At 34.7% G+C, this 21,664-nt stretch overlaps 1 protein-coding gene and 1 long non-coding RNA gene across 3 annotated transcripts; both read right to left on the reverse strand.

Moving 5' to 3' along the window:
• Positions 1-4,952: 4,952 nt before the first annotated feature.
• On the reverse strand, positions 4,953-8,487 carry LOC131648747 (pentatricopeptide repeat-containing protein At3g22470, mitochondrial-like). Its single transcript, XM_058918477.1, has 7 exons — positions 8,410-8,487; positions 8,252-8,308; positions 8,117-8,136; positions 6,569-7,945; positions 5,863-6,119; positions 5,580-5,687; positions 4,953-5,485 (listed from the first exon to the last, which is right to left on the reverse strand). The coding sequence occupies exons 1-5, from the start codon at positions 8,485-8,487 to the stop codon at positions 6,089-6,091; spliced, it is 1,563 nt and encodes a 520-aa protein (XP_058774460.1). The 3' UTR covers positions 4,953-5,485; positions 5,580-5,687; positions 5,863-6,088.
• Positions 8,488-13,617: 5,130 nt separating this feature from the next.
• Positions 13,618-16,878, reverse strand: LOC131649731 (uncharacterized). Of its 2 annotated transcripts, XR_009298260.1 has the most exons (4): positions 16,307-16,878; positions 15,124-15,285; positions 14,616-15,048; positions 13,619-14,254 (listed from the first exon to the last, which is right to left on the reverse strand). It is a non-coding gene; the product is annotated as an uncharacterized LOC131649731 (long non-coding RNA). The 2 variants fall into 2 exon arrangements; XR_009298259.1 differs by having other exon boundaries at positions 13,618-14,254; positions 14,616-15,285.
• Positions 16,879-21,664: the final 4,786 nt, after the last annotated feature.

Raw genomic sequence — 21,664 nt, forward strand, 5'->3', positions numbered from 1 at the left:
AAAATTTGTCCCTTGGCTTGTGACTTTGTTCAGAATATATAAGGGATGGAATTAGGGTTAGAATCTTGGGAAAGAATCAAGTCATTGATTTTAGAAAAAATATAATTTTGATTCAAGAATTAAATCTTTCTATTTTGAGCTCTATGCTATTTCATGCTCTTTTCCATTTATTCTTTGCCATTAGATTGGATTTGGAGTTATGGAATTGATGGTGGGGATTGCCTTTCTAATATGGGAGATTCTACGGTGCATTCGCCCATTTGACTTCAGTGGTGAAGTCACTGTAATTGACCAATAGAATTAAAGCCCTAATCAACCCTAATTAATTCTAAGTTAATTTAAGCCACATCAGCTCTATGGTAAAAATAACTTTACTGTGGGACCCATTTTTAAAAAAAACTTTTGATTATTGCATATAAGTCCTCATTCATTTAATAATATCTTACAAATTAAAATTAACTTTTATTTTATTAGATGATAATTTATTTTAAACACAAATTATATTTTTTTCTTCAAATTCGTTCATCTTGTTCTTTCTCCCAACTTCCCAATTCTTTCTCCCAACTTCCCAATCGAAGAAATCAATTTGAAACCCTAAATCCCTAAATTCCTCCAGTGCGATGTCGCTCTCCTACTCCAACTTCTTCCTCGATGATATCTCTATACAACGAGGAAACCTCCAACATCTTATCCGGAGATTTGCCGGCGGAAAGCTTCTCTGATGTCGATTTGTCTCCGCCGTCGGAGGAAGCGTTCGAGCGGCCGAAATCTACGGGCTTAATGTACTTGCAGAAAGTATCCAGGTACCAATCATTTTCATTTTCTCAGAATCTTCAATTGATTGTTAACAAGAATGCATATGAAAGGTAAGTAATAAGACGTAATAACTTTTTCGATGTCTTTTCCAGGACGATTCAGAAATCATCAGTCGTTATCTTGTGCTTGTAAGGGATCCAATAATTCCAACAGCCAATAAGCCTTTTAAGGTGACAACTGATTTTAACCCTTGACTATATACATTCACAGTTGTAGATTCCCTCGAACCAATATCGTTCTCATTCATTATTTTTCTGACAAGCATTGTGTTTACACTGGATCAAGGTCTTGGGGTTCTGTTTAAGGTTTTGGCCATATTTGCATCGAGGGACATAAATTTATCCAAGGTATATCTCAGTTTGTTAGTCTAACTCAATAGATGATGATTAAAAGACTATTAACAATATGTGCTACGGAATCATATTGAAAGTCGTCCTCAAAGAAATCATCCACTAAGAGTTGTCGATGATTCCAACACTGGCATTGCCAAGTGAGTTATGTTTTTAACATTACATTGTGTTTCTAAGATGCAAGCATTGAAATAGTATATTTTTTTTATTCGACATTGAGTTAGGTACTTTGATTACCTTTTCTATATTGACTTTGAAGCGTCCATGACTGAGCCTCGGCGCAAACCGAATTAGAACATCTGCAGGTGTGTTTTGACTTTTTTTTTATGGAAATGCTTCATGAACTCAAATCTTTTTCATAAGCTTTTATATTTTCCAAAGTTGTATGCTTGTAATGACTATATTCTAAAACCATTGTATGTCTCTGCAGGAATTTGCCACATTTCTTAGAGTGCTTGGGACCAAATTTAGGTTTGTTTATTCCATATGAAAAGAAAAAGACAATTACACGAGTTCAAGACGCAAGACAGAATAATGAAAAGGTCCTTGCTCCATCATTCTCGGATGGTCGTCTTAGAGAACAGTGGTAATCTTGAAAAAGGCATTCAAGCTCTTGCTCAGAGTTTTCCTTGGAAGAATATGAACAAAGACATAGATGTTATGTCCAAATCATAGCAAAATATCCAACTGAATGCTGATGCTACTGCATTTTCAGGACTTGGTTCTTCTTTTCTTAACATCTGATAAGTACAAATCAGGTAAATTTTATTCTTTTAAATCCACAAGCTTTAAATATACAACTCGTTTGATTCATGTATGTTTTATTGTTCTGGCAGACTACTTATGAGAACTTCATATATCGATATGATCGTCGGGAAAACCCGTATAACAAAGGTGTGTTGAATAATTTCCAAGAGATATTCTGCATCAGCATTACCCCCTCAAAGAACCATTTCAGGGCAACAGTGCCAAACGAGCCAACATTACCTGCTCGATCAGTAGGTGGAGGATATATGAACCAAACTTTGGAGAATATCCTGAAAGCTTAAAGTGGTATGTGCAAGTAGAATTGGTTCATTCCCGGTATGACCATATCACACGATGGTAGCCACATCGGATGCCCCTCAAAAGCTATGAATGATAGACATGGAACTGTGGATATACTACACTAAAATGGTGTAAAGTATTAATCAAGCTTCATGAATGCTTAATTCAGATATTGCTTTGGTGGGGAATTTTTGTGGCATCTACACCTGTACTGAAGAAAGCTGAATGGCTAGTAATCATTGGACCGATCTTTCTTACACTGTTGCTTCTTTTCATCAGTGGCATTCCACTGCTCGAGGTTTGCTTCTTACCTCTGATTTAATCAAAATTATGAAGCATTTTTGTCGCATTTCTAATGATGAGTTGCATAATGGAGGCAGGAATCAGCAGATAAGAAGTTTGGAAACGTGGAGGGGTATAGGGTATACAAACAAAAAACCAGGTAAGTTTACCTGCTCCATGTTACTACATATTTCATTGTGTCATTAAGGAGAAACAACTAAGTCAAATATTTTTTTTCAGCCCTTTAATCCCACTGCCACCAGGAGTCTATGGAAAGTTACCTTCATGGTTCAAATCAGCTTTTCTCTTTGAATTTCCACTCTACAGTCGTAATTTTCCCTCGGAAGAACAAATTTGGTGAGGGGCAATTCTAATTTCACTCTTATTATAACCTTTCTGTCTGCAGAACTGTCCTATTATGCCATTTTGGTTTTCATGAACACAAGAATTTTCCGTATTTATCTCTATTAGTCATTGTGTTAACAACTTATCAAATAACATTTATTAGAAAGGAAATTAGTAAGTCTTGAGATTTTCACTTTTGATTTGATTCATGACTGCTCTATGTATTAGAAGTTTAGAACAGTCATTAAGAACAAGATAGCAATACTTTTAACTTTTAAGCTTGTTGGTTATTCCATCCTGGTGTCTCAAATCGTTCAAATTGTGTAAAACCCGAGAGTTATCACAATCCACATCGAGGGTGAGGAGAACCTCATAATTATGCAGCATGTTTCCTCTTCAACACAACAAGTCATCTAGCCTTTAAGCTTAATTTGCTTAGTACTTTCTGTGTTCAATTATAGATTTGATTCAAAACCTTGCATGTCTATATCATCAAAGTATCTGTCTACCATAATCAGGAATTGTGATCAGATTTTAATGTCTGTGAATGTGAAATCATCTCTGAATGCTTTAAAATTTCTATTTATTAAATGTAGGTCTCAATAAATGGTATTGAATTATTTACTGTTTGCTCAAGGTGTAGAACAAGCAGTGGGAAAAGCAGTGATACTTTGAAAACCGAGTAGCCAACCGTTGGTTCTCTTGCATCACACTAAAGTTATAGTTGCCATCGTTGTCTGTCGCTGTTAGGAATTTTCTTTGGGGTTTTTTCAAGGCCATGTAATGTTGTTGCAACTTGCAACTTTTCTTCTTGTTTTTATCCCTTTAATTTGGATCTTTTCTTGTATGTGATATATACTTTATGCAACTGTGCAGGAAACTAGATCATTTCTCTATCATCAATTCTTCTACTGCAATTATCATTTTGGGCCTGCATTGGCAAATGTTTAACACAAATGCTTTTCACACACCTCACTTTTTTATTCTTTTGCTATGTTAAATTTTTTGAAATATGATTCTTTTATGAACATATGCTGATTGTTAGTCATATTCCAATTATGGCATTCTTAATGCTTGTTATTAGAATACAAATAAGATGATTGCTGAGTGAAGTATCTTGCGGTTGTTTTGAAAGTATACTTATGAAAGAAAAAAACGTAATTTTCATGTCATACAGAAGAATACTTCTAGAAAAAAAATACAATTTCTTCTCTAGTTTTTGAAGTGTATTTCTGACCATGTTTGTTTTTAAAAAGTGTGACGTGTGAAAAGAAACTCCCTTACATGTATGTTTAGAGTAAACACAAGTTTAGTATAAAGATTTTCAAAAAATATATTCATTGCAAATGAAGTAATATATTTTATTCAACTAAAACCATTGAAGAACTAAGGCTATCCAAAATGCCATCTCTATTTATTTATCTCATGTTATTTTTGAAAGTGATTGTCAAATTGTAACTAAGGATTTGTTGTCTAAATTTAGCCTTATCATTAAAACTAATCAGAATTTGTTGTCTCTTTTTCCGAACTTTGAGGTAAAGTTCACCAAACGTCAAACGTCAAGCGAATATGGTTGCTGATACTTTAGCTAGAGCGGCTAATTCTTGGTCTAGGCGTTGTTTCTTTAGTATGATACCTTGTTGTATTGACATTTGTTTAATAAATGAAAGTCGTTAAGTTTGTTTCTGTAAAAAAAAAAAAAACCATTGAAGAACTAATTTGACATTATATTCTTGAGGTTAACAAATCATGTCTGTAAAATAGATTTCACAAAGGAAGCTGCTTTCTTTTGCTCTTGTTATTAAAGAGCTTTTTTGTTTTCATAAAATGTCCAAACCATACAGTGTAACAAAAACTATGTATCTAAATGGCATAAATTTCACAATTTCTTGGATTTACACATCTACATCTGAACTAATGTCGGACCAACTGTGCAGTTTTTGATTCTACTCAATCCAAAAGATCTTCAATATGGAGAAATGGTTAAACCAGGTTGTAAAACATTAGAGAATAATTTGAGAAGACCATTTGTCTGTGCAAAAGAATTTGTCTATTCTTCCATGAAGCCAGAGACTTCCAGCTCTTATTAGGCAGAAAAAGAATCATGGTACATAAAAAATGTAAATAACCAGGCACAACCATTAGTATGAAACTAAATGTATTTGAAGAACTGAAATTATGAAACTGGAGTCACAATAGCATCTATTTATTATCTTATGCAGTATGCACCATTGTTCAGAGCATGCTATACAAACAATGTAAATAAATACAATAAATGAATATTCTATGTTAACTTCTGCATCCTCACCACCAGTTCTCCCAGAGCCACAATGCTATTCTTCTCAAGGTGTACATTATATTATTTAAAAGAAAGACACTGAAAATAATTCAAATCTATAACCTACTTCTCAATTTTCCATGTATATGATTTATTCCGTGTTTTTTACTTTATAAGGATGTTTTGTTGCCGTATGAGACTCCAAGCAACTACTGGTTAAGAAATTAAACAAAAGCGATTCTGGATGTTTCTAGTTAGTCCAATTGCAAATCTGCTACCTAAGCTCACATATCTCCGGCAAAGACCATAAGGTAATGCATTGAATCTTCACAAGTTCCCCGGACAAGAAACCAAGCAATCTGATAAACTGAGAAAAACAATGTAAATATTAATGGTAAGAAGAAACTCTGAATCCTAAGAGCAAAACAATCACTGTTCTCTTAAGATAGTTCAACTTCTACCTGTACTTTCCTTGGGGATGGAACGTACACTTCTGCATAGAGTATGAAGGATCACAGGGATTTAGCTTACAAGCAAGAAACTTGCTCAGACGTCAGAGTGAAATGAACCTACAAGTAAATAGCACATTACATATTCAATTGTTTGGGAATGAAATATGTAAAAATCATGAGATGCAAGGCTCCAGATTCATCAAAATCAAATGCAGCATTTGCGAGCTTAGTAAAAAGGGAAAGCGCAGGATAGAGTAGAGGTTATGAGAAAAATGGAAGCAGGTAAGTCTACCAGATTGAAAGCCAGAATTTGTAGGGAAGAATATTGCGTAACTCTGGTTCCAGCTGTTGTCTCCAATCAACCATTGAACATAGAAAATCTGATATTTGGCATTGAAAAATTATATTCTGCTTGCATAACCGTTTCGGCCTTCGCAGTCTGGATTGCCTGACGCATGTAAATCTTGACTTGCTTTGGTTGTCATGTGAAAATAGAACATGAATGACAAGTTCGGCAGTCACAGATTCCCTCCCTGTTTGCACATCAACCTGTCAGGGGTTCTAATCGTTAAAAAGGTTGTCATTTAGATAATAAAACTCAGTAATTTGGCAACAGGTCAGATTGCAAAGGACCTAAGAGCTAAGAGTTAATCCAGGAGCAAGAAAAGAGAACCAATTTCTTGTTAAAAAGACATAGTAGCTACGCACTTATGAAGGAAGAAGGGTAATAGTCTTGGCAATTTATAAAAGAAAAGTTCAACCAGAGGCAGCAGCAATGACTCGAGACAGAGTATATGTTAAACATGGAAACACACACACACATATATATGTAACAAGTGTTATTTAATTTTAATCCAACTTCTCTAACACAAGATACACATTTTCTAAGCATTTACAGTGTGTGAGAGATAATAGATTATAGAAGCATAATCTAAAATGGAACTTAAGTTGATGCCCAGAAGTAAGTAAATAAATAAAATGGAACTAAAGTATCTGACCTTTTTTCAATATTTACTAGACCTCTCTCCATCATTTCATGACGAAGTTTCTCTGCCTTGTCGGTCTCATTTTTCTTGAGCAGTGCACCAATAATTGTATCAAAAGTTACAGCATCGGGGGAGCAATCATTGGTATCCATTTTTGACAGTAAGAGTATAGCTTCGTCAAAAGAGCCATCTTTACAAAGTGCATTGATGATGATAGTATATGTTCGGACATTTGGAGGACAACCGTGTATCAAAAGGTAATGAAGAGCATCTTCTGTAATCTTTAACTTTTCACCTTTGCACAAATTGTCAACAATTACATAGTTTGTGTAAAAATCAGGCCAAATTCCTTGAACAATCTTCCAAAATAATGAGATTGCCTCGTCAAAAGGTCGGGTTTTACAAAGCGTGTCTAACAATATATTGTAAGTGACTACATCTGGGGGTTGACCACTATCCCGCATTTCATCAAGAAGTTCCTTCACGTGTGGTATTCTGTGCAAATTGCATAAGCCATCGATAAGAGAATTATAAGTAGCAATACTAGGGACTAAATTTTTACGACACATCTCTTTAAAGAGAACCAACGCTTCATCAACCATTTCATTCTTGCAATAACCATTAATCAAGACGTTATAATTCAAAACATCAGGTTCCAAGCCTCTTTTGACCATTCCATCAAATAGTTCTTTAGCCTCGTCAACACTTTTTCTTAAACAATACCCATCCATCATAGCATTGTAAGTAATAATATCTGGTTTCTCACCTCTTTTCAGCATCATAACAAACACACCCTGTGCTTCTAAGATCCTTCCTTCTTTACATAAAGCATCAATCAATATGTTAAACGTAAAGTCATCCGTATCAACGTTTTCCCGCACCATTCTCATTAGTAATTGATTTACATCTTGCCATCGACCTACGCTACAACAACCACAAATTAAAGAGTTGTAGGTGACAACATCAAGTAAAACTCCCCTGTCACCCATCCGAGAACACAAACTAAGCGCATCCGTGACAAGTCCATCTTTGCATAATCCATCAATGACTGCACTATACATAACTAGATTGGGTTCAACCGACCGTTCCTCCATCTCGTGTAACAAATGTAACGCAGCTTTAGTTTGCCCGTTTTTACACAACCCATTGATTAAAATCCCATAAGTAAACTCATCAAAAAGATACCCTTGGGCTACTAGGTCTTGGTAAAAGTTCAAGGCTTTATAAATCATCCCATTCATACAAAACCCATTGATGATTGTATTAAAAGTCACCATGTTAGGTTCATAGCCACTCTTAAAAATGGTACCCAATAACGAAAAAGCAAAACCCATATGAGATTGATGACAAACACAGCTGAGGCGAGAAACAAAACGAGACACAACCAAAGATCAATCGAAACAAAAAAGGAACCAACAAGGAACTGAGATTAATGATGTAAAATTTAGAGACGCAAAAGGGAATGAGACAATTGAACCTGGTATAGAATAATCTCACTACAACAGAGTTGAAACGAAAAAGAGAAGCAAAACCCCTAATTCCAATCTAATAGCAACTTACCAGTAACCAACATACATACTCTACAATCACAACATTGAAATCTAATCCTATCAAGAGTTAATTCATACAAAATATAGGTCGTAATAATAATCAAAGTTAAAAAATCGAAACCTCTTAATCATCAGGCATGCAAACAGTCTCATTTACTTTCTCTATATTCCCAATTGCACATGGAACCTTCTTTTCGGGAAGCTATAAATACACCCAAAAAAACAAAATCAAAACAAGAAGCAAAACAACAACAACAATGTCAATTAAATTCGATTTGTTAAGAGAAAGAGAACGAGGCTGACCTTTTCCCAAACTCGATAGCTCTCTTGACAGCCATCGATTAAGCTTCGCATGAACTTGCGCTTTTCACCCATAGCCATAGTAGGAGTAAGAGATGTATGGGTTTTGGTGAAATTAGAAAGACAAGTATTCTAATTTGTGTTTGAATAGGTATCCAAGAAAGAGAGGGAGATGAAAATTTTTGAGCTTTCAAAGGAGGGAAATGTTGGAGCGTTCTAAATTTTTTTAGGATTTGTTAGAAAAGTTGAGGGAATATGAAAAAGTGGAAGAAGTTTGAGTTAATAAAATTTACAAAAGTAATTTTGATTAATTTTAATTAGTTATATATTTGCACTATAACTTTTGATTTTATCCATTTTGCAAACTCATTTGTAATATTTATTATCAATTTTAATTTTAAAATTTATTTTTATATAATCAAATAATTTAAGAAATATATATATATATATATATATATATATATATATATATATATATTTTAGTTAATTTAGTCTAAGAAAATAAAACTAAAAAATTTTGAAATATTAAAAAGTCTTGGTAAATTAAAAAGTCTAGTATTTATATTTTGAAAAACTTATAAGTTTATAGAATCAAATTAAAACTAAAATAAATTTTAAATAAATAAATTGTGAATCTAATTTTAAGAAAAATACATTAGAAACCTAAAATTTAAAAACAAATATTTATTCTTTTATTTATTTATTTAATTGTTATTTTCATTTTTAAAACACGATATATAACCGTTTCATTTTTTAAAATAAATATTTATTATTTTATTTTTATTTAATTAATTGTAAATTTTTGTCTCAATGTCCGTCTCTGTTAGGCACGGATAAAAATCCGTCTCTAACATAGTTTACCATCTTCTGTTGACTATCTTCCATGGTTCACACATAGTTGGCCGTCATCAATGCGTCTGTGACATGGTTCACACATAGTCGGACATCATCAGTTGACTCCCTGACATGGTTCATACATAGTTAACAATCATTTATGTATCTTTAACATAGTTCACACATAGCTTACCATCATTTGTTGACTATCTTCCACTGTTCACTACGTGTAAACCATGTTAAAAGTCATAGTCAACAGGAAGATAGTCAATGATGCTTTAATGATGGTCGATTATGTGTGAACCATGTCAGAAAGTCAACTTATGATGTCAAACTATGTGTGAACCATGTCAGACAGTCAATTAATGATGTCCGACTGTGTTTGAATCATGTCAGGGATGCACTGATGATGATCAACCATATGTGAACCGTGTAAGACAATCAACTGATGATGGTCAACTATGTGAGCATGCCAGGGATGCACTGATGATAGTTAACTATGTGTGAACCATGTCTAACAGTCAACTTATGATGTCTGACTATGTGTGAACCATGTCAGGGATGCACTGATGATGGTAAACTATGTGTGAAACGTGTCAAGGATGCACTGATGGTGATCAACTATGTATGAACCATGTTAGATAGTCCATTGATGATGGGGGACTACGTGTGAACCGTGTGAGGGATACAATGAAGATGATCAACTATATGTGAACTATGTTAGATAGTTAACTGACGATGCTCGACTTTGGCAGTGAATTGTGTCGCTTATGCAACACTTTTGAGGGATTTGGAAGCTTGAGAAGTGATTTAATTATTTTTGCTCCTTTTGTTTAGTTATATCAGAAACACCATACAAATCCACTAAAATATGATTCAGAGTACATGCATTGCTATGTGACCCATTTCGTTGACTCAGATCCACTAAAATATGATCCATAGTACATCCATTGCAATGTGACCCATTTCATTAACTCTGATCCACTAAAATATGATTCAGAGTACATCCATTGCAATGTAACCCATTATGTTGACTCGTCATCAATGCATCTCTGACATGGTTCACCATCATCTACTTACTATTTTCCATGGTTCACACATGGTTGACCATCATCAATGCATTTCTAACATGGTTCACACATAGTTGACCATCATCCATGCATCTCATACATAGTTAGGACATAGTTTACCATCATCTGTCAACTATCTTCCATTGTTCACACACAATTGACCATCATCTATGTATCTCTAACATAGTTCACACATAGTAGACCATCATCTGTTGAATCTCTTCCATGGTTCACACATATATGACTATCATCTATGCATCATTGACATAGTTCACACATAGTTGACCATCTTCGATTGACTATCTTCCATGGGACACACATAGTTGACCATCATCTATGTATCTTTAACATAATTCACACATAGTTTATAATCTTCTATTAAATATCTTCCACGGTTCACACATAATTGACCGCCATCTATTGACTATCATCTGATGAATCTCTAACATAGTTCACACATAGTTGACCATCTTCTATTGACTGTCTTACATGGTGCACACGTATTTGACCATCATTTATGAATCTCTGACATGGTTCACACATAGTTAACCATCTTTTATTGACTGTCTTACATGATGCACACATATTTGACCATCATTTATGAATCTTTGACATGGTTAACACATAGTTAACCATCATATTTTAACTATCTATAACAAAGTTCACATACAATTGACCGTCTTCTATACACTATCTTTCATGGTTCACACATAGTTGACCTTCATCTATGCATCTATGACATGGTTCACACATAGTTGACCTTCATCTATGCATCTATGACATGGTTCACACATAGTCGCTCTCTCTCCCCTTAGGGTAGCAGCCGCGACACTGTTCACTCACCTTCACTATTCACGAAAACACTATTCACGAATTGGAGAGCTTGCAAAGAATGACTATGGAGAACTAATTTTCCAAGAATCAATCTGCTGTAAACGAATTCCACTTTGAGGTTCTTTTATAAATTCCATATTGATCTGTTTCCTTTGAATTATTCTTATAATCTCAATTATTTGCCTAATTTGGTTGTGGCTATAGGATATAATTCTTAAATTCGATTGTTGTTGTTGTTTCTGAATCATATTCGCGTTACCGTAGCTTTTGCGTTATCGCGTTCGATCAATTTGCGTTTGCTTAATTCGCATAGGTTTTATTCCGTTTGCTTAATTCGGATTTCAGAAACTTCCTTCGTATAATTGCTATTGCGCTTGTTGATAGTTGTTGTAGTCGAATAGGATCAGACCCGTTTGGAAATTTATATGAATCAATGATGAGGCGGAAGTCGATACAGTAGGTTGATTCGTTTTAGCTTAATTATTAATCACTTTTTCAAATCAGCTTATTTTCAGAATCACTTTTGATAATCATTTTTCGACCAAACCAACCCCCCTAAATCGATTTAGCTTTTAGTTAATCAAAATAAGAATCCTTTGAGAACGATATTTCGAGTCAACTGTCGCTGTACTGCTTTTATGCTAAACAACTCGTTTTTGACCCGCGCGCGACAGCGGATCATCGACCGTCTTCTATGCGTCTCTGACATGGTTCACACATAGGTTGACCATCATCAATGCATCTCTAAGCATAGTTCAGACATAGTTGACCATTATTTGTTGAATCTCTTCCATGATTCACATATAGTTAACCATCATCTATTGACTTTCTTTCATGGTTTATACATAGTTGACCATCATCTATGCATCTCTGACATAGTTCACACATAGTTGACCATATTCTATACACTATCGTTCATGGTTCACACATAGTTGACCTTCATTTATGTATTTATGACATAGTTCATATATCGTTGACCTTCATCTATGCATATATTACATAGTTCACACATAGTTGACAATCATCTATGCATCTATTACATGGTTCACACATAGTTGATCATCATTTGTTGACTACCTTTCAGGGTTCACACATAGTTGATCATCATTTGTTGACTACCTTTCAGGGTTCACACATAGTTGATCATCATTTGTTGACTACCTTTCAGGGTTCACACATAGTTGATCATCATTTGTTGACTACCTTTCAGGGTTCACACATAGTTGATCATCATTTGTTGACTACCTTTTAGGGTTCACACATAGTTGATCATCATTTGTTGACTACCTTTCAGGGTTCACACATAGTTGATCATCATTTGTTGACTACCTTTCAGGGTTCACACATAGTTGATCATCATTTGTTGACTACCTTTCAGGGTTCACACATAGTGACATAGTTGACCATCATCTATGCACCTCCGACATGGTTCCCACATAATTGATAAACATCTGATGACTATTTTCCATGGTCTACTCATAGCTGACCATCATAGTTCACACATAGCTGACCATCATCTGTTGACTATCTTTCAGGGTTCACACATAGTTAACCATCAGCTATGCATCTCCGATAAGGTTCCCACATAATTGACAGACACCTGATGACTATCTTCCATGATTCACTCATAGTTGACCATCATAGTTCACACATAGTTGACCAACATCTGTTGACTATCTTCAATGGGTCACACATAGTTGACCATCATCTATGCATCTCTGACATAATTCACATATAGTTGACAAATATCTGATAACTATCTTCCATGGTTCACTCATAGTTGACCATCATAGTTCGCACATAGTTGACCATCATCTGTTGACTATTTTTCATGGGCCAGTTAACTATCATTTGTGCATCTCTGACATAGTTCATGTATAGTTGACAAACATCTGATGACTATCTTCCATCGTTCACTCATAGTTGACCATCGTAGTTCACACATAATTGACCATCATAGTTCACATAAAGTTGACCATCAATGTGTGCGTTTTATTTAAAATGTTAATATCTAAACTATTAATATTTTAAATATTTTTTTCATTAAGTAATTAGGTTATTAAATATTTTAACTATTTAATATCCAAACTATTAAACTTTTTATTAAATAATTAGTTTATAAATTAAAGAAAAAGTTATAAATATAAGTGACTTTAATGAACTAAATATTTAATAAAATAAATTTTTAACAAAATAAATACTTTAAAAATTAAAATTTTTTTACTTTTTAATCTTTCAATTATTAATATTCAAACTATTAACATTTTTTTGACCAAAACTTAACATTTTAAAACCTATTTTATAAACTATTAACGTTTAAATATTTTAAAACCTACCATTATTATTCAACGTTATTATTTAGCATTTTAAATAAAATTTAATATTAACATATAAAATATTCATTATATACATTAAATATGCCAATTTGCTACTAATACATTAAATATGCTGAAAGGATTCATTATATACTTGTGTTTTGTTATCATTAAACAAAAGACAGTAGTGGCTTGGTGGAGAGGAATATATGGATTTAGTTAGAATAGTGGGTTCGAAACTGCCTAAGACCATTTTTTAAAAATGCCAATCAAAATCCCTTTTACAGCAGCACCCATTGTAAGCCAGTGAAATTTGCAACCTCTATTGTATATCAAAATATTTATAAAAAAAATCAACATTGCATGCTTTAATAAGATTTTGGCTGAATTTGTGTTGGATTGCTTAACTTGTTTAGAACCATGGATAAGATCAAGAAACTTGATTATTTTAGTGAAAGCTACTTTCTATGTTTTTCTGCTCCAATGATTATTTTTTAGTGAAAGCTACTTCCCATGTGTCACGGCAAATGAATATTCCACCTAAGTTATAAAATTTTCTTGAACATGGAAAGTTAACAGAGTTGCCTATAAACTTGATAAAACATCTATATTACACACTAAGCTCACAACTTTTATGAAATACTTTACAATAAAACAAAATCATTTTCTTCCATTCCACTATGCCTTAGCCTATATTATTGATGCCGTAGTTACTTACAGAACTACAACCATGCCTCCAAAGGAGTTTAAGGCAGCAACTCCATCCATGCCAGAGTTTAAAACTGGCGAAAAACCCTATAGCAATTCAAAAGAGATTATTAGGCTATTATATATCACTACAATTTCAAAAGTAAAGATGAAAAACTTCACATATGTATTGAATATAACAATAGTCACTTTCTTAAATTCAATAAAATAATTCAAGGTCTACACTAATTAGGAAATAAAACAAGAAAGAAAAAGATTGTTTTGTTAAGTTTGGTCTTTCCATATCTTTAATTCAAATAATACCGAACCCAAGTTTAAAAAAAAAACCCCAGCAATAAAATCATTACTTTTGGCATTACACTAGAAAACAGATTGGTTATTGTCACTCAACAACAGTTAAATATTATCTCAATGCAAAAGAGTAACTAACGATATGATTTAATCTTACCACTTTCTCTGAAGCATTTTTCCCCGTTTCCTCCTGGTTTTTCACTTCCAAGGAATCAAAGAAAAACTTAAATACAAATATGGGGAAGATTTTATGAGAACTGACAGAGAATGTCAGAATGATAGAATGACAGAACTGACATATATGCAATGCCTCTACCTTTCCAGCTAAAGTTACTCACTATATTCTGCAATTTACTTTTGGTCTTGAAATCAATCTCTCCGTCACCTTCTTTCCTCCACAGCAACAAGTACAGACCCATGATGACAATAAATGAACCTATGATGCTGAAAATTTTATGAGAACTAACAGAGAATGACAAAATTGCCACAAATATGGTACTAAGATGGATAAATACTGGGACAAAAACTGGCCCTTTTTTCTCAGTGCACCATAGTTGAATGTACATCAACAAACCACTAACAACAATTCCCTGTCATTAATAATTGATAAAGTTAGAATTCAAGATTTTGTTATACTTGTTCATGAAATAATTATAATACTTAACTCCATATATTGTGGAGGACAAGTCAATATTGAGCCCTATATTCCATGCTGTATGGTTATTATGTTCTGCTATCACTGTGAAAACAGCTAATTGTGCTGCTCCTATAAAACACATCCATGTAGTGAGTGATAATTGAGCAGGGTATCTTTTTAGAGTAGATGCCTGAAATTTCCAATTACAAACGATATTAGAGTTGTAACAATTTTCAACTACAAAAAATGTTTACATTAAACTTACAGAAACTGATGATGAGTTAAGGTAAGAACCTGCATAATTTGTTCAAATTTTCTTACACTATAGCTGCTATTAGACAACAACAACACTACACACAAGATAACAATGTTTTTTTAAACAATTACAAATATCAGCAGATATTTTCTTCTTTTCCCGGATAATGGTATGACACCAAGTATTCTGAAAGTTTTTTCTGCTCATACAACCAGATATAAGATAATAATGTGGAGTATATTCAAAATAGTTTATTGGCTTGGCTAATTTTAACAAATTTAATAACTTATGTTTTTGGATATAAAAAATTAGGTGAATAGAATCTCACACGCTTATCAGAGTTGGAGCATGTATTTCTGCTTGATTAACAATGCTACTTATTATTCGCCAACAAAAGTCGAACTTATATGAATCAATTTCTTACCGGTGAACAAATCTAACGGAATTTGACTAATTTATTTGAGAATATTGGGAACACAACATCATATAAAAAATCCAAAGTTAACTCATCAAATTAATGTTACAAAAACCATTGCATCTTAATGAGTCCAAAGTTGACTCATGAATGGGAAGTTAAAATACCGAAACGGTTAGAATAGTTAATTACAGTATGAATATAAAATGAATATGTCTTCATAAGAATATTTCCCATTCAGATGCTTCAAAATAATAATGACAATAATTCATCATCTAAATCTAAGAGCAAGTCAGATGCACCAGGAAAATCCTTGTTTATAATGTGTGATTGGTTCAATTCAATACTAGGTGTGGTTGGTTCAATTCAACAACAAAGTGTGAAACAAGATACACTCATTATGAAGTCACCCAGAAAAAGAATCATAAAACACTTTAGGCATGGAACAGAACATAACATAATACACACTCGACAAAGGTAAATTGAGAAAACCCTAAAACAGAAGATAGTAATAAAGCAAGAGAAAGTGTGTAAAAAAACCTTATCTTTGTAGAGTTGTTTGAGTTGAATGACACCATACTTTTCTGAATGAGTTTTCTGAAATTTCAAGGAGCCGCAGCGGTACTAGGAGCCATCGTTGCAGGTGATACACCAATGTTTAATCGATGTAGGTGACACACAGATTAATGAAGATGAACAATTAGGGTTAGGGTTAGGAATTAGAATCCATAGAGTCGTAAATGAAGTAAGGTTTCGTCGATTTCGTTGAATTTGAAGTAAGGTTTCGTCGATTTCGTCGGATTTGGGATTGTGGTTTTGGATTTTGTTCGATTTTGCGAGTGTGGAAACCATCGCTGGTTCGGGAAATGATAGTGGCGGAATCGGAAGGTGGTGGCGGTTCAGATTGTGATGAGGTGGTGGAATCGGAATGTGGAGGTGGTTCGGGTTGTGAGGAATAGTTGACGGTGGATGTGGAATTTGAGGATTACGTTGTTGTGAGATGAAAGTACAAATTAAAAATGGCGATTAGGGATTAGGGTTCTTTAGGGAGAGGAATTTCTGTGTTTCAATAAAAGGAGAAAGTGAATATGGTGATGATGAAGTGAGGAAGATGTGGATATAATTTATTTTATTTTAATTGATCTTTTAATAAATATTAAATTTTACAAATAATATTAATATGTTAGGGACTAAGTTGCAATATACAAACTATAAAATTACCACAGTAAGTGTCAATAAGGGTCATTTAATGCTTCAGTCCACTGTGGCACTATTAGGGCTTAGGGCTTAATTCTGATTGGTCAGGCAGTGACTTCACCACTGAAGTCAAATGGGCGAATGCACCGTAGAATTTCCCTTCTAATATATCTTATTTTCATAATTTTATTCACATTATTTGATTTTTAAATAAATAAAAAATCAAATAAAAAGGATATTATCATAAAAATAGATCTTAGTTAGCTCTTGGGCCTCCATTAAACTTAGGAAAACGTGATAAATATGATTTGGCAAGCCCATTACTTAAAAACACTCATTTGGCTAATTAAAGTTTTGTGCATTTTCACCAATTTTTGCCAACTTGCGCAAGCCATAACTCTTTCAAATATTATCACATGGAGGCGTTATAGGACTTTTTGGAAATCTCAAGATGTCCTTTACAAGCCACTTTGGAAGCTTTTTTGCATTTGAAGATTTTATCTTGAAGATATGGCTCCTGGAAGAAAACAGCTTTTTGCGAGCTTTAAGAAGGACCTGTAATGTTTTGGCTAATAACTCTTATGCGGAAGAATTTCTTGACCTTGGGCCCAACATCAAAGTTGTAGAGAATCAAATTTCCTTGAGAATGAGCTTTGGTTGGGGAATTTATGATAAAATATGAACGAGACATGGTCAGTCAAAGTTAGGTTGACTTTCTCCTATAAACCCTAATTTAGAAACTCTTCCTTTTGATGATTTTTGAGCTTTTGAATGAGAAATCCTGTGAGTCAAGGCTTGAAATTTAGCATGCGGGTCCTTTGAGGCATATGAGAGGCCATGGAGCCCATTTGAGATCTTAGAATTTGATTTAACTTTGAGAGAATCCAAACCCTAGTTTTGGTCTTTATTGCTTAGGAGGAGAGTGGTCATACTTTCAGTCAGAGATTGCATGAGCCTGTGGAGACTATCTGAGCCCAACTATCTTGAAATATAATGGGAAAATTTTGGGGTATGACAGCTTCCCCTGTTCAATCTTCTTAACTCTGAGGATGTAGAGTGGTTTGTGTGTCAGTCCGAATCTGAAGATGGAAGATGATTGAACACTAGAATACCAAGAAATTTGCCCTTGTAGATGCAGGGAGTTTTAACGGGGATGGGCTTACGGATTCCATCAGGAAGTTGTCTGAGATGGGCTCATCTAGGTGTTAACAGAGTATTGTCTAAAGTAGATGCTCTTCAGACTGAGTCATATGCATTGATTGTGTCTTACGGGGAGATTAATCAAAATGAAGTAATGTCTTATAGAAGACTACCTGAAGAGGTTCCTGAGTAGGGTAGATCACTGACTGATGTAAAGGAGATTTAGGCTTTAAACAAAGCTCGGAAAGAAGTGTCTTGTAGAAGATTAACTGAGAAGTTCCTTGAAAGGACAATAGATGTCTTAGAAAAGATTGGATAAATGTGTTAAAGATGATTTCCTAAAAAGGTGGAGATATGTCTTAGAGAAGACTACCGAGAAAGACTATGGTATGTCTTGAACAAGACTAACCTAGAAAGGTATGACATGTCTTAAACAAGACTGGCCTAGAAAGGCTCCTGGAAAGGATATGATATGTCTTAAACAAGGCTGACCTAGCAAGGTTGATAAACGTCTTAGAAAAGACTACCTAGAAAGGTTGATAAACGTCTTAGAAAAGACTACCTAGAAAGGTTGATAAACGTCTTAGAAAAGACTATCTAGAAAGGTTGATAAACGTCTTAGAAAAGACTACCTAGAAAGGTTGATAAACGTCTTAGAAAAGACTACCTAGAAAGGTTCCTAGAAAGGATATGATACGTCTTGGACAAGACTACCTAGAAAGGTTCCTAGAAAGGATATGATACGTCTTAAACAAGACTACCTATAAAGGATGAGAAGTGACTTAGAAAAGACTACCTAGAAAGGTTATGAGAAAGGTCTTAAAAAAGACTACCTAGAGAGGCTGAGAAGTTCTTTAATTGTTTCTGAATTACCTTTGAAGAAAGACTCAGAATGAAGCGTTAGAATTGTATTTGTGTATTGAATGAGCGTTAAGATCGAATCGTTGACACAACCGTCTTTGTACCGCATTTGAATGATAGAGTTCTTTTGATTGTGAATTGACTTGAAAAGGCAAAATTATTTTTATGCAATATCATGATGCATGCATTGGTGAGGTTCTCGAAATAAACGAGAATGATGAATGTTATGTATGTATTGTGAATGATGCAAGGATAGATTATATAGTCGAAGCGTATTGGTAGCTTTGTATATCAATTGCTGGGTGAGAAAATAAATCTCTGTGTGTTGCTGGAGATGATGACAAGAGTATTGAGAATTCCTGTCTTCCGTTTGAAGATATCCAGCTGGGGTTTTTTGATTACCGCTTGGGGATGAAAGTAGCTTGAGTGATCTGATCCTGATGTATCCTCAGGACAAGAGAGAAGAATAACCTTCTGATGTATTATCTGATCGAGCTCAACTGTGAGTGTCAACTTTAATGGAAATAGTGAGTTTGAATAAACCATGTCAGAGAAGAAGATTGTGTCGGAGAACCGGCAATGTCGGAGATGGAGCCCATTTGAGATCTTAGAATTTGATTTAACTTTGAGAGAATCCAAACCCTAGTTTTTGTCTTTATTGCTTAGGAGGAGAGTGATCATGCTTTCAGTCAGAGATTGCATGAGCCTATGGAGACTATCTGAGCCCAACTATCTTGAAATATAGTGGACAAATTTTGGGGTATGACATTAATCGTCACTTTGTTCAATTACCTATAATCAACACAAAGCCTCATAGAACCTTCCTTCTTCTTAACCAACAAAACAGGCGCACCCCACGGCGATACACTAGGACGAATGAACATCTTCTCCAACAAATCCTCAAGTTGACTCTTCAACTCTTTCAACTCAGAAGCAGACATCCTATATGGAGCCATCGATATAGGACTAGTTCCAGGAACTAAATCAATCGAAAACTCAACTTCGTGTTCCGGCGGTAAATCACTTACATCCTCAGGAAATACCTCCACAAAATCACAAACTATTGGCAATTCCTCAATGGTTCTCTTCTCATGCACATCTAAGGTTGCCAATAACATAAACAATTCAGCCCCATCTTGAACAGATTCACCAACTTGCTTAGCAGACAAAAACAAATCTTCCTTAACACCAATCTCAGGAAAAATAACAGTCTTATCAAAATAGTTGATATACACATGATTAAATTCCAACCAATTCATTCTCAAAATCACATCAAGTTGCTCTAATGGAAGACAAACCAAATCAATCCCAAAATCTCTACCAAAAATACTCAAAGGACAATTCAAACACACAAAAGAAGTAGAAACAGAACCCATAGCAGGTGTATCAATAACCATACTTCAACGCATGTCAAATAACACAAGATTCAATCTCTTGGCACAATCCAAAGAAATGAAAGAATGTGTCGCACCGGTATCAATAATAGCAATCAAAGGTGTACCATTAATAAAACACGTACCTTGGATTAGCCTATCATCGGTAGAAGCCTCCGCTCCAGACAATGCAAACACTTTCCCTTTCGCTTGTTCCTTCTTTGGCTTATCACATTTGGTGCTAATGTGACCTTGCTCCCCATAATTGTAACAAGTCACTTTCGAACCACCTCTACACTCGTTTTCCTTATGACCATTCTTGTCACACTTGAAACATGTCACTTCAACTTTGGGATAATCAACAGCATGATGTCCCTCAACACCACATTTGAAACACTTGATCGGAGCACTAGATCCTCCCCCACTTGGCTTTCTGCCAAAACCAGCTTTCTTCTTATTATCATACGGTTTTCCACGATATTGACCTTTCTTCTCATTCATAGCCTTGTAGTGAGAAGCACTCTCCCTACTATCCCCATCATAAATCCGACTCTTATTAACCAACTCCGCAAATCGAGTAATCTATTGATATCCAATTGCCTTCTTGATACCATACCTCAAACTATTCACAAACTTCAAACACTTAGATCTCTCCGCATTCATAGTATTGTAGTGAGGACAATACTTGATAAGCTCTTGAAATCTAGCAGTATACTCCGCTACGGTACCATTCCCTTGCTTCAATTCAAGAAATTCCACCTCTTTCTTTCCACGACAATCTTCCGGGAAATAGTTTTCCAAAAATGCATCGCGGAAACGATCCCAAGTAACTTGAGTACCCTCCTCATCAAATATCTAGGCCATATTGCTCCACCAATCCTCAACTTCCTTTTCCAGCATGCGAGTACCAAACTGCACTCTCTGAGCATCGGTGCAATTCATGACCCGAAAAATCTTCTCAATCACCTTCAACCAAGCTTGAACTTTATCCGGTTCATGCTCTCCTTCAAAGGTAGGAGGATTGTTCCTCTGGAACTTCCCTAAGGCACGATACTCATCATCATCACCATTCTGATTTCCAACATTCGCTTGAGGAATTTGACCAAGAGATTCAGCCAAAATCCTCAATGCATCAGCAATGGCATCATCGTTCCTTCCAGCAACCATCGTCCTACGACAACCAACAACCAAAGCAAACAAAACACTATCGATCGTGTCAGATACACAAATCTAATACAATGGGAATAAAGACATTAACGACTCTGACCAACTGGTCAACCATGCTCTGATACCACTAATGTAACACCCCTTTTCTAACCCCAAATAT

This window comes from Vicia villosa, linkage group LG2 (genome assembly GCF_029867415.1).
Source record: "Vicia villosa cultivar HV-30 ecotype Madison, WI linkage group LG2, Vvil1.0, whole genome shotgun sequence".
In the NCBI taxonomy this organism is placed as follows: domain Eukaryota; kingdom Viridiplantae; phylum Streptophyta; class Magnoliopsida; order Fabales; family Fabaceae; genus Vicia; species Vicia villosa.

Bases quoted from the DNA above. Each gene is read 5' to 3' on its own strand.
- LOC131648747 (XM_058918477.1), bottom strand. From the start codon at position 8,487: ATGGCTATGGGTGAAAAGCGCAAGTTCATGCGAAGCTTAATCGATGGC. The intron at 8,309-8,409 runs GTCAGCCTCGTT...GTGTATTTATAG, and splicing joins GCTATCGAGTTTGGGAAAAG to CTTCCCGAAAAGAAGGTTCC. The intron at 6,120-6,568 runs GTCAGATACTTT...AACCCCTGACAG, and splicing joins CTAGTAAATATTGAAAAAAG to GTTGATGTGCAAACAGGGAG.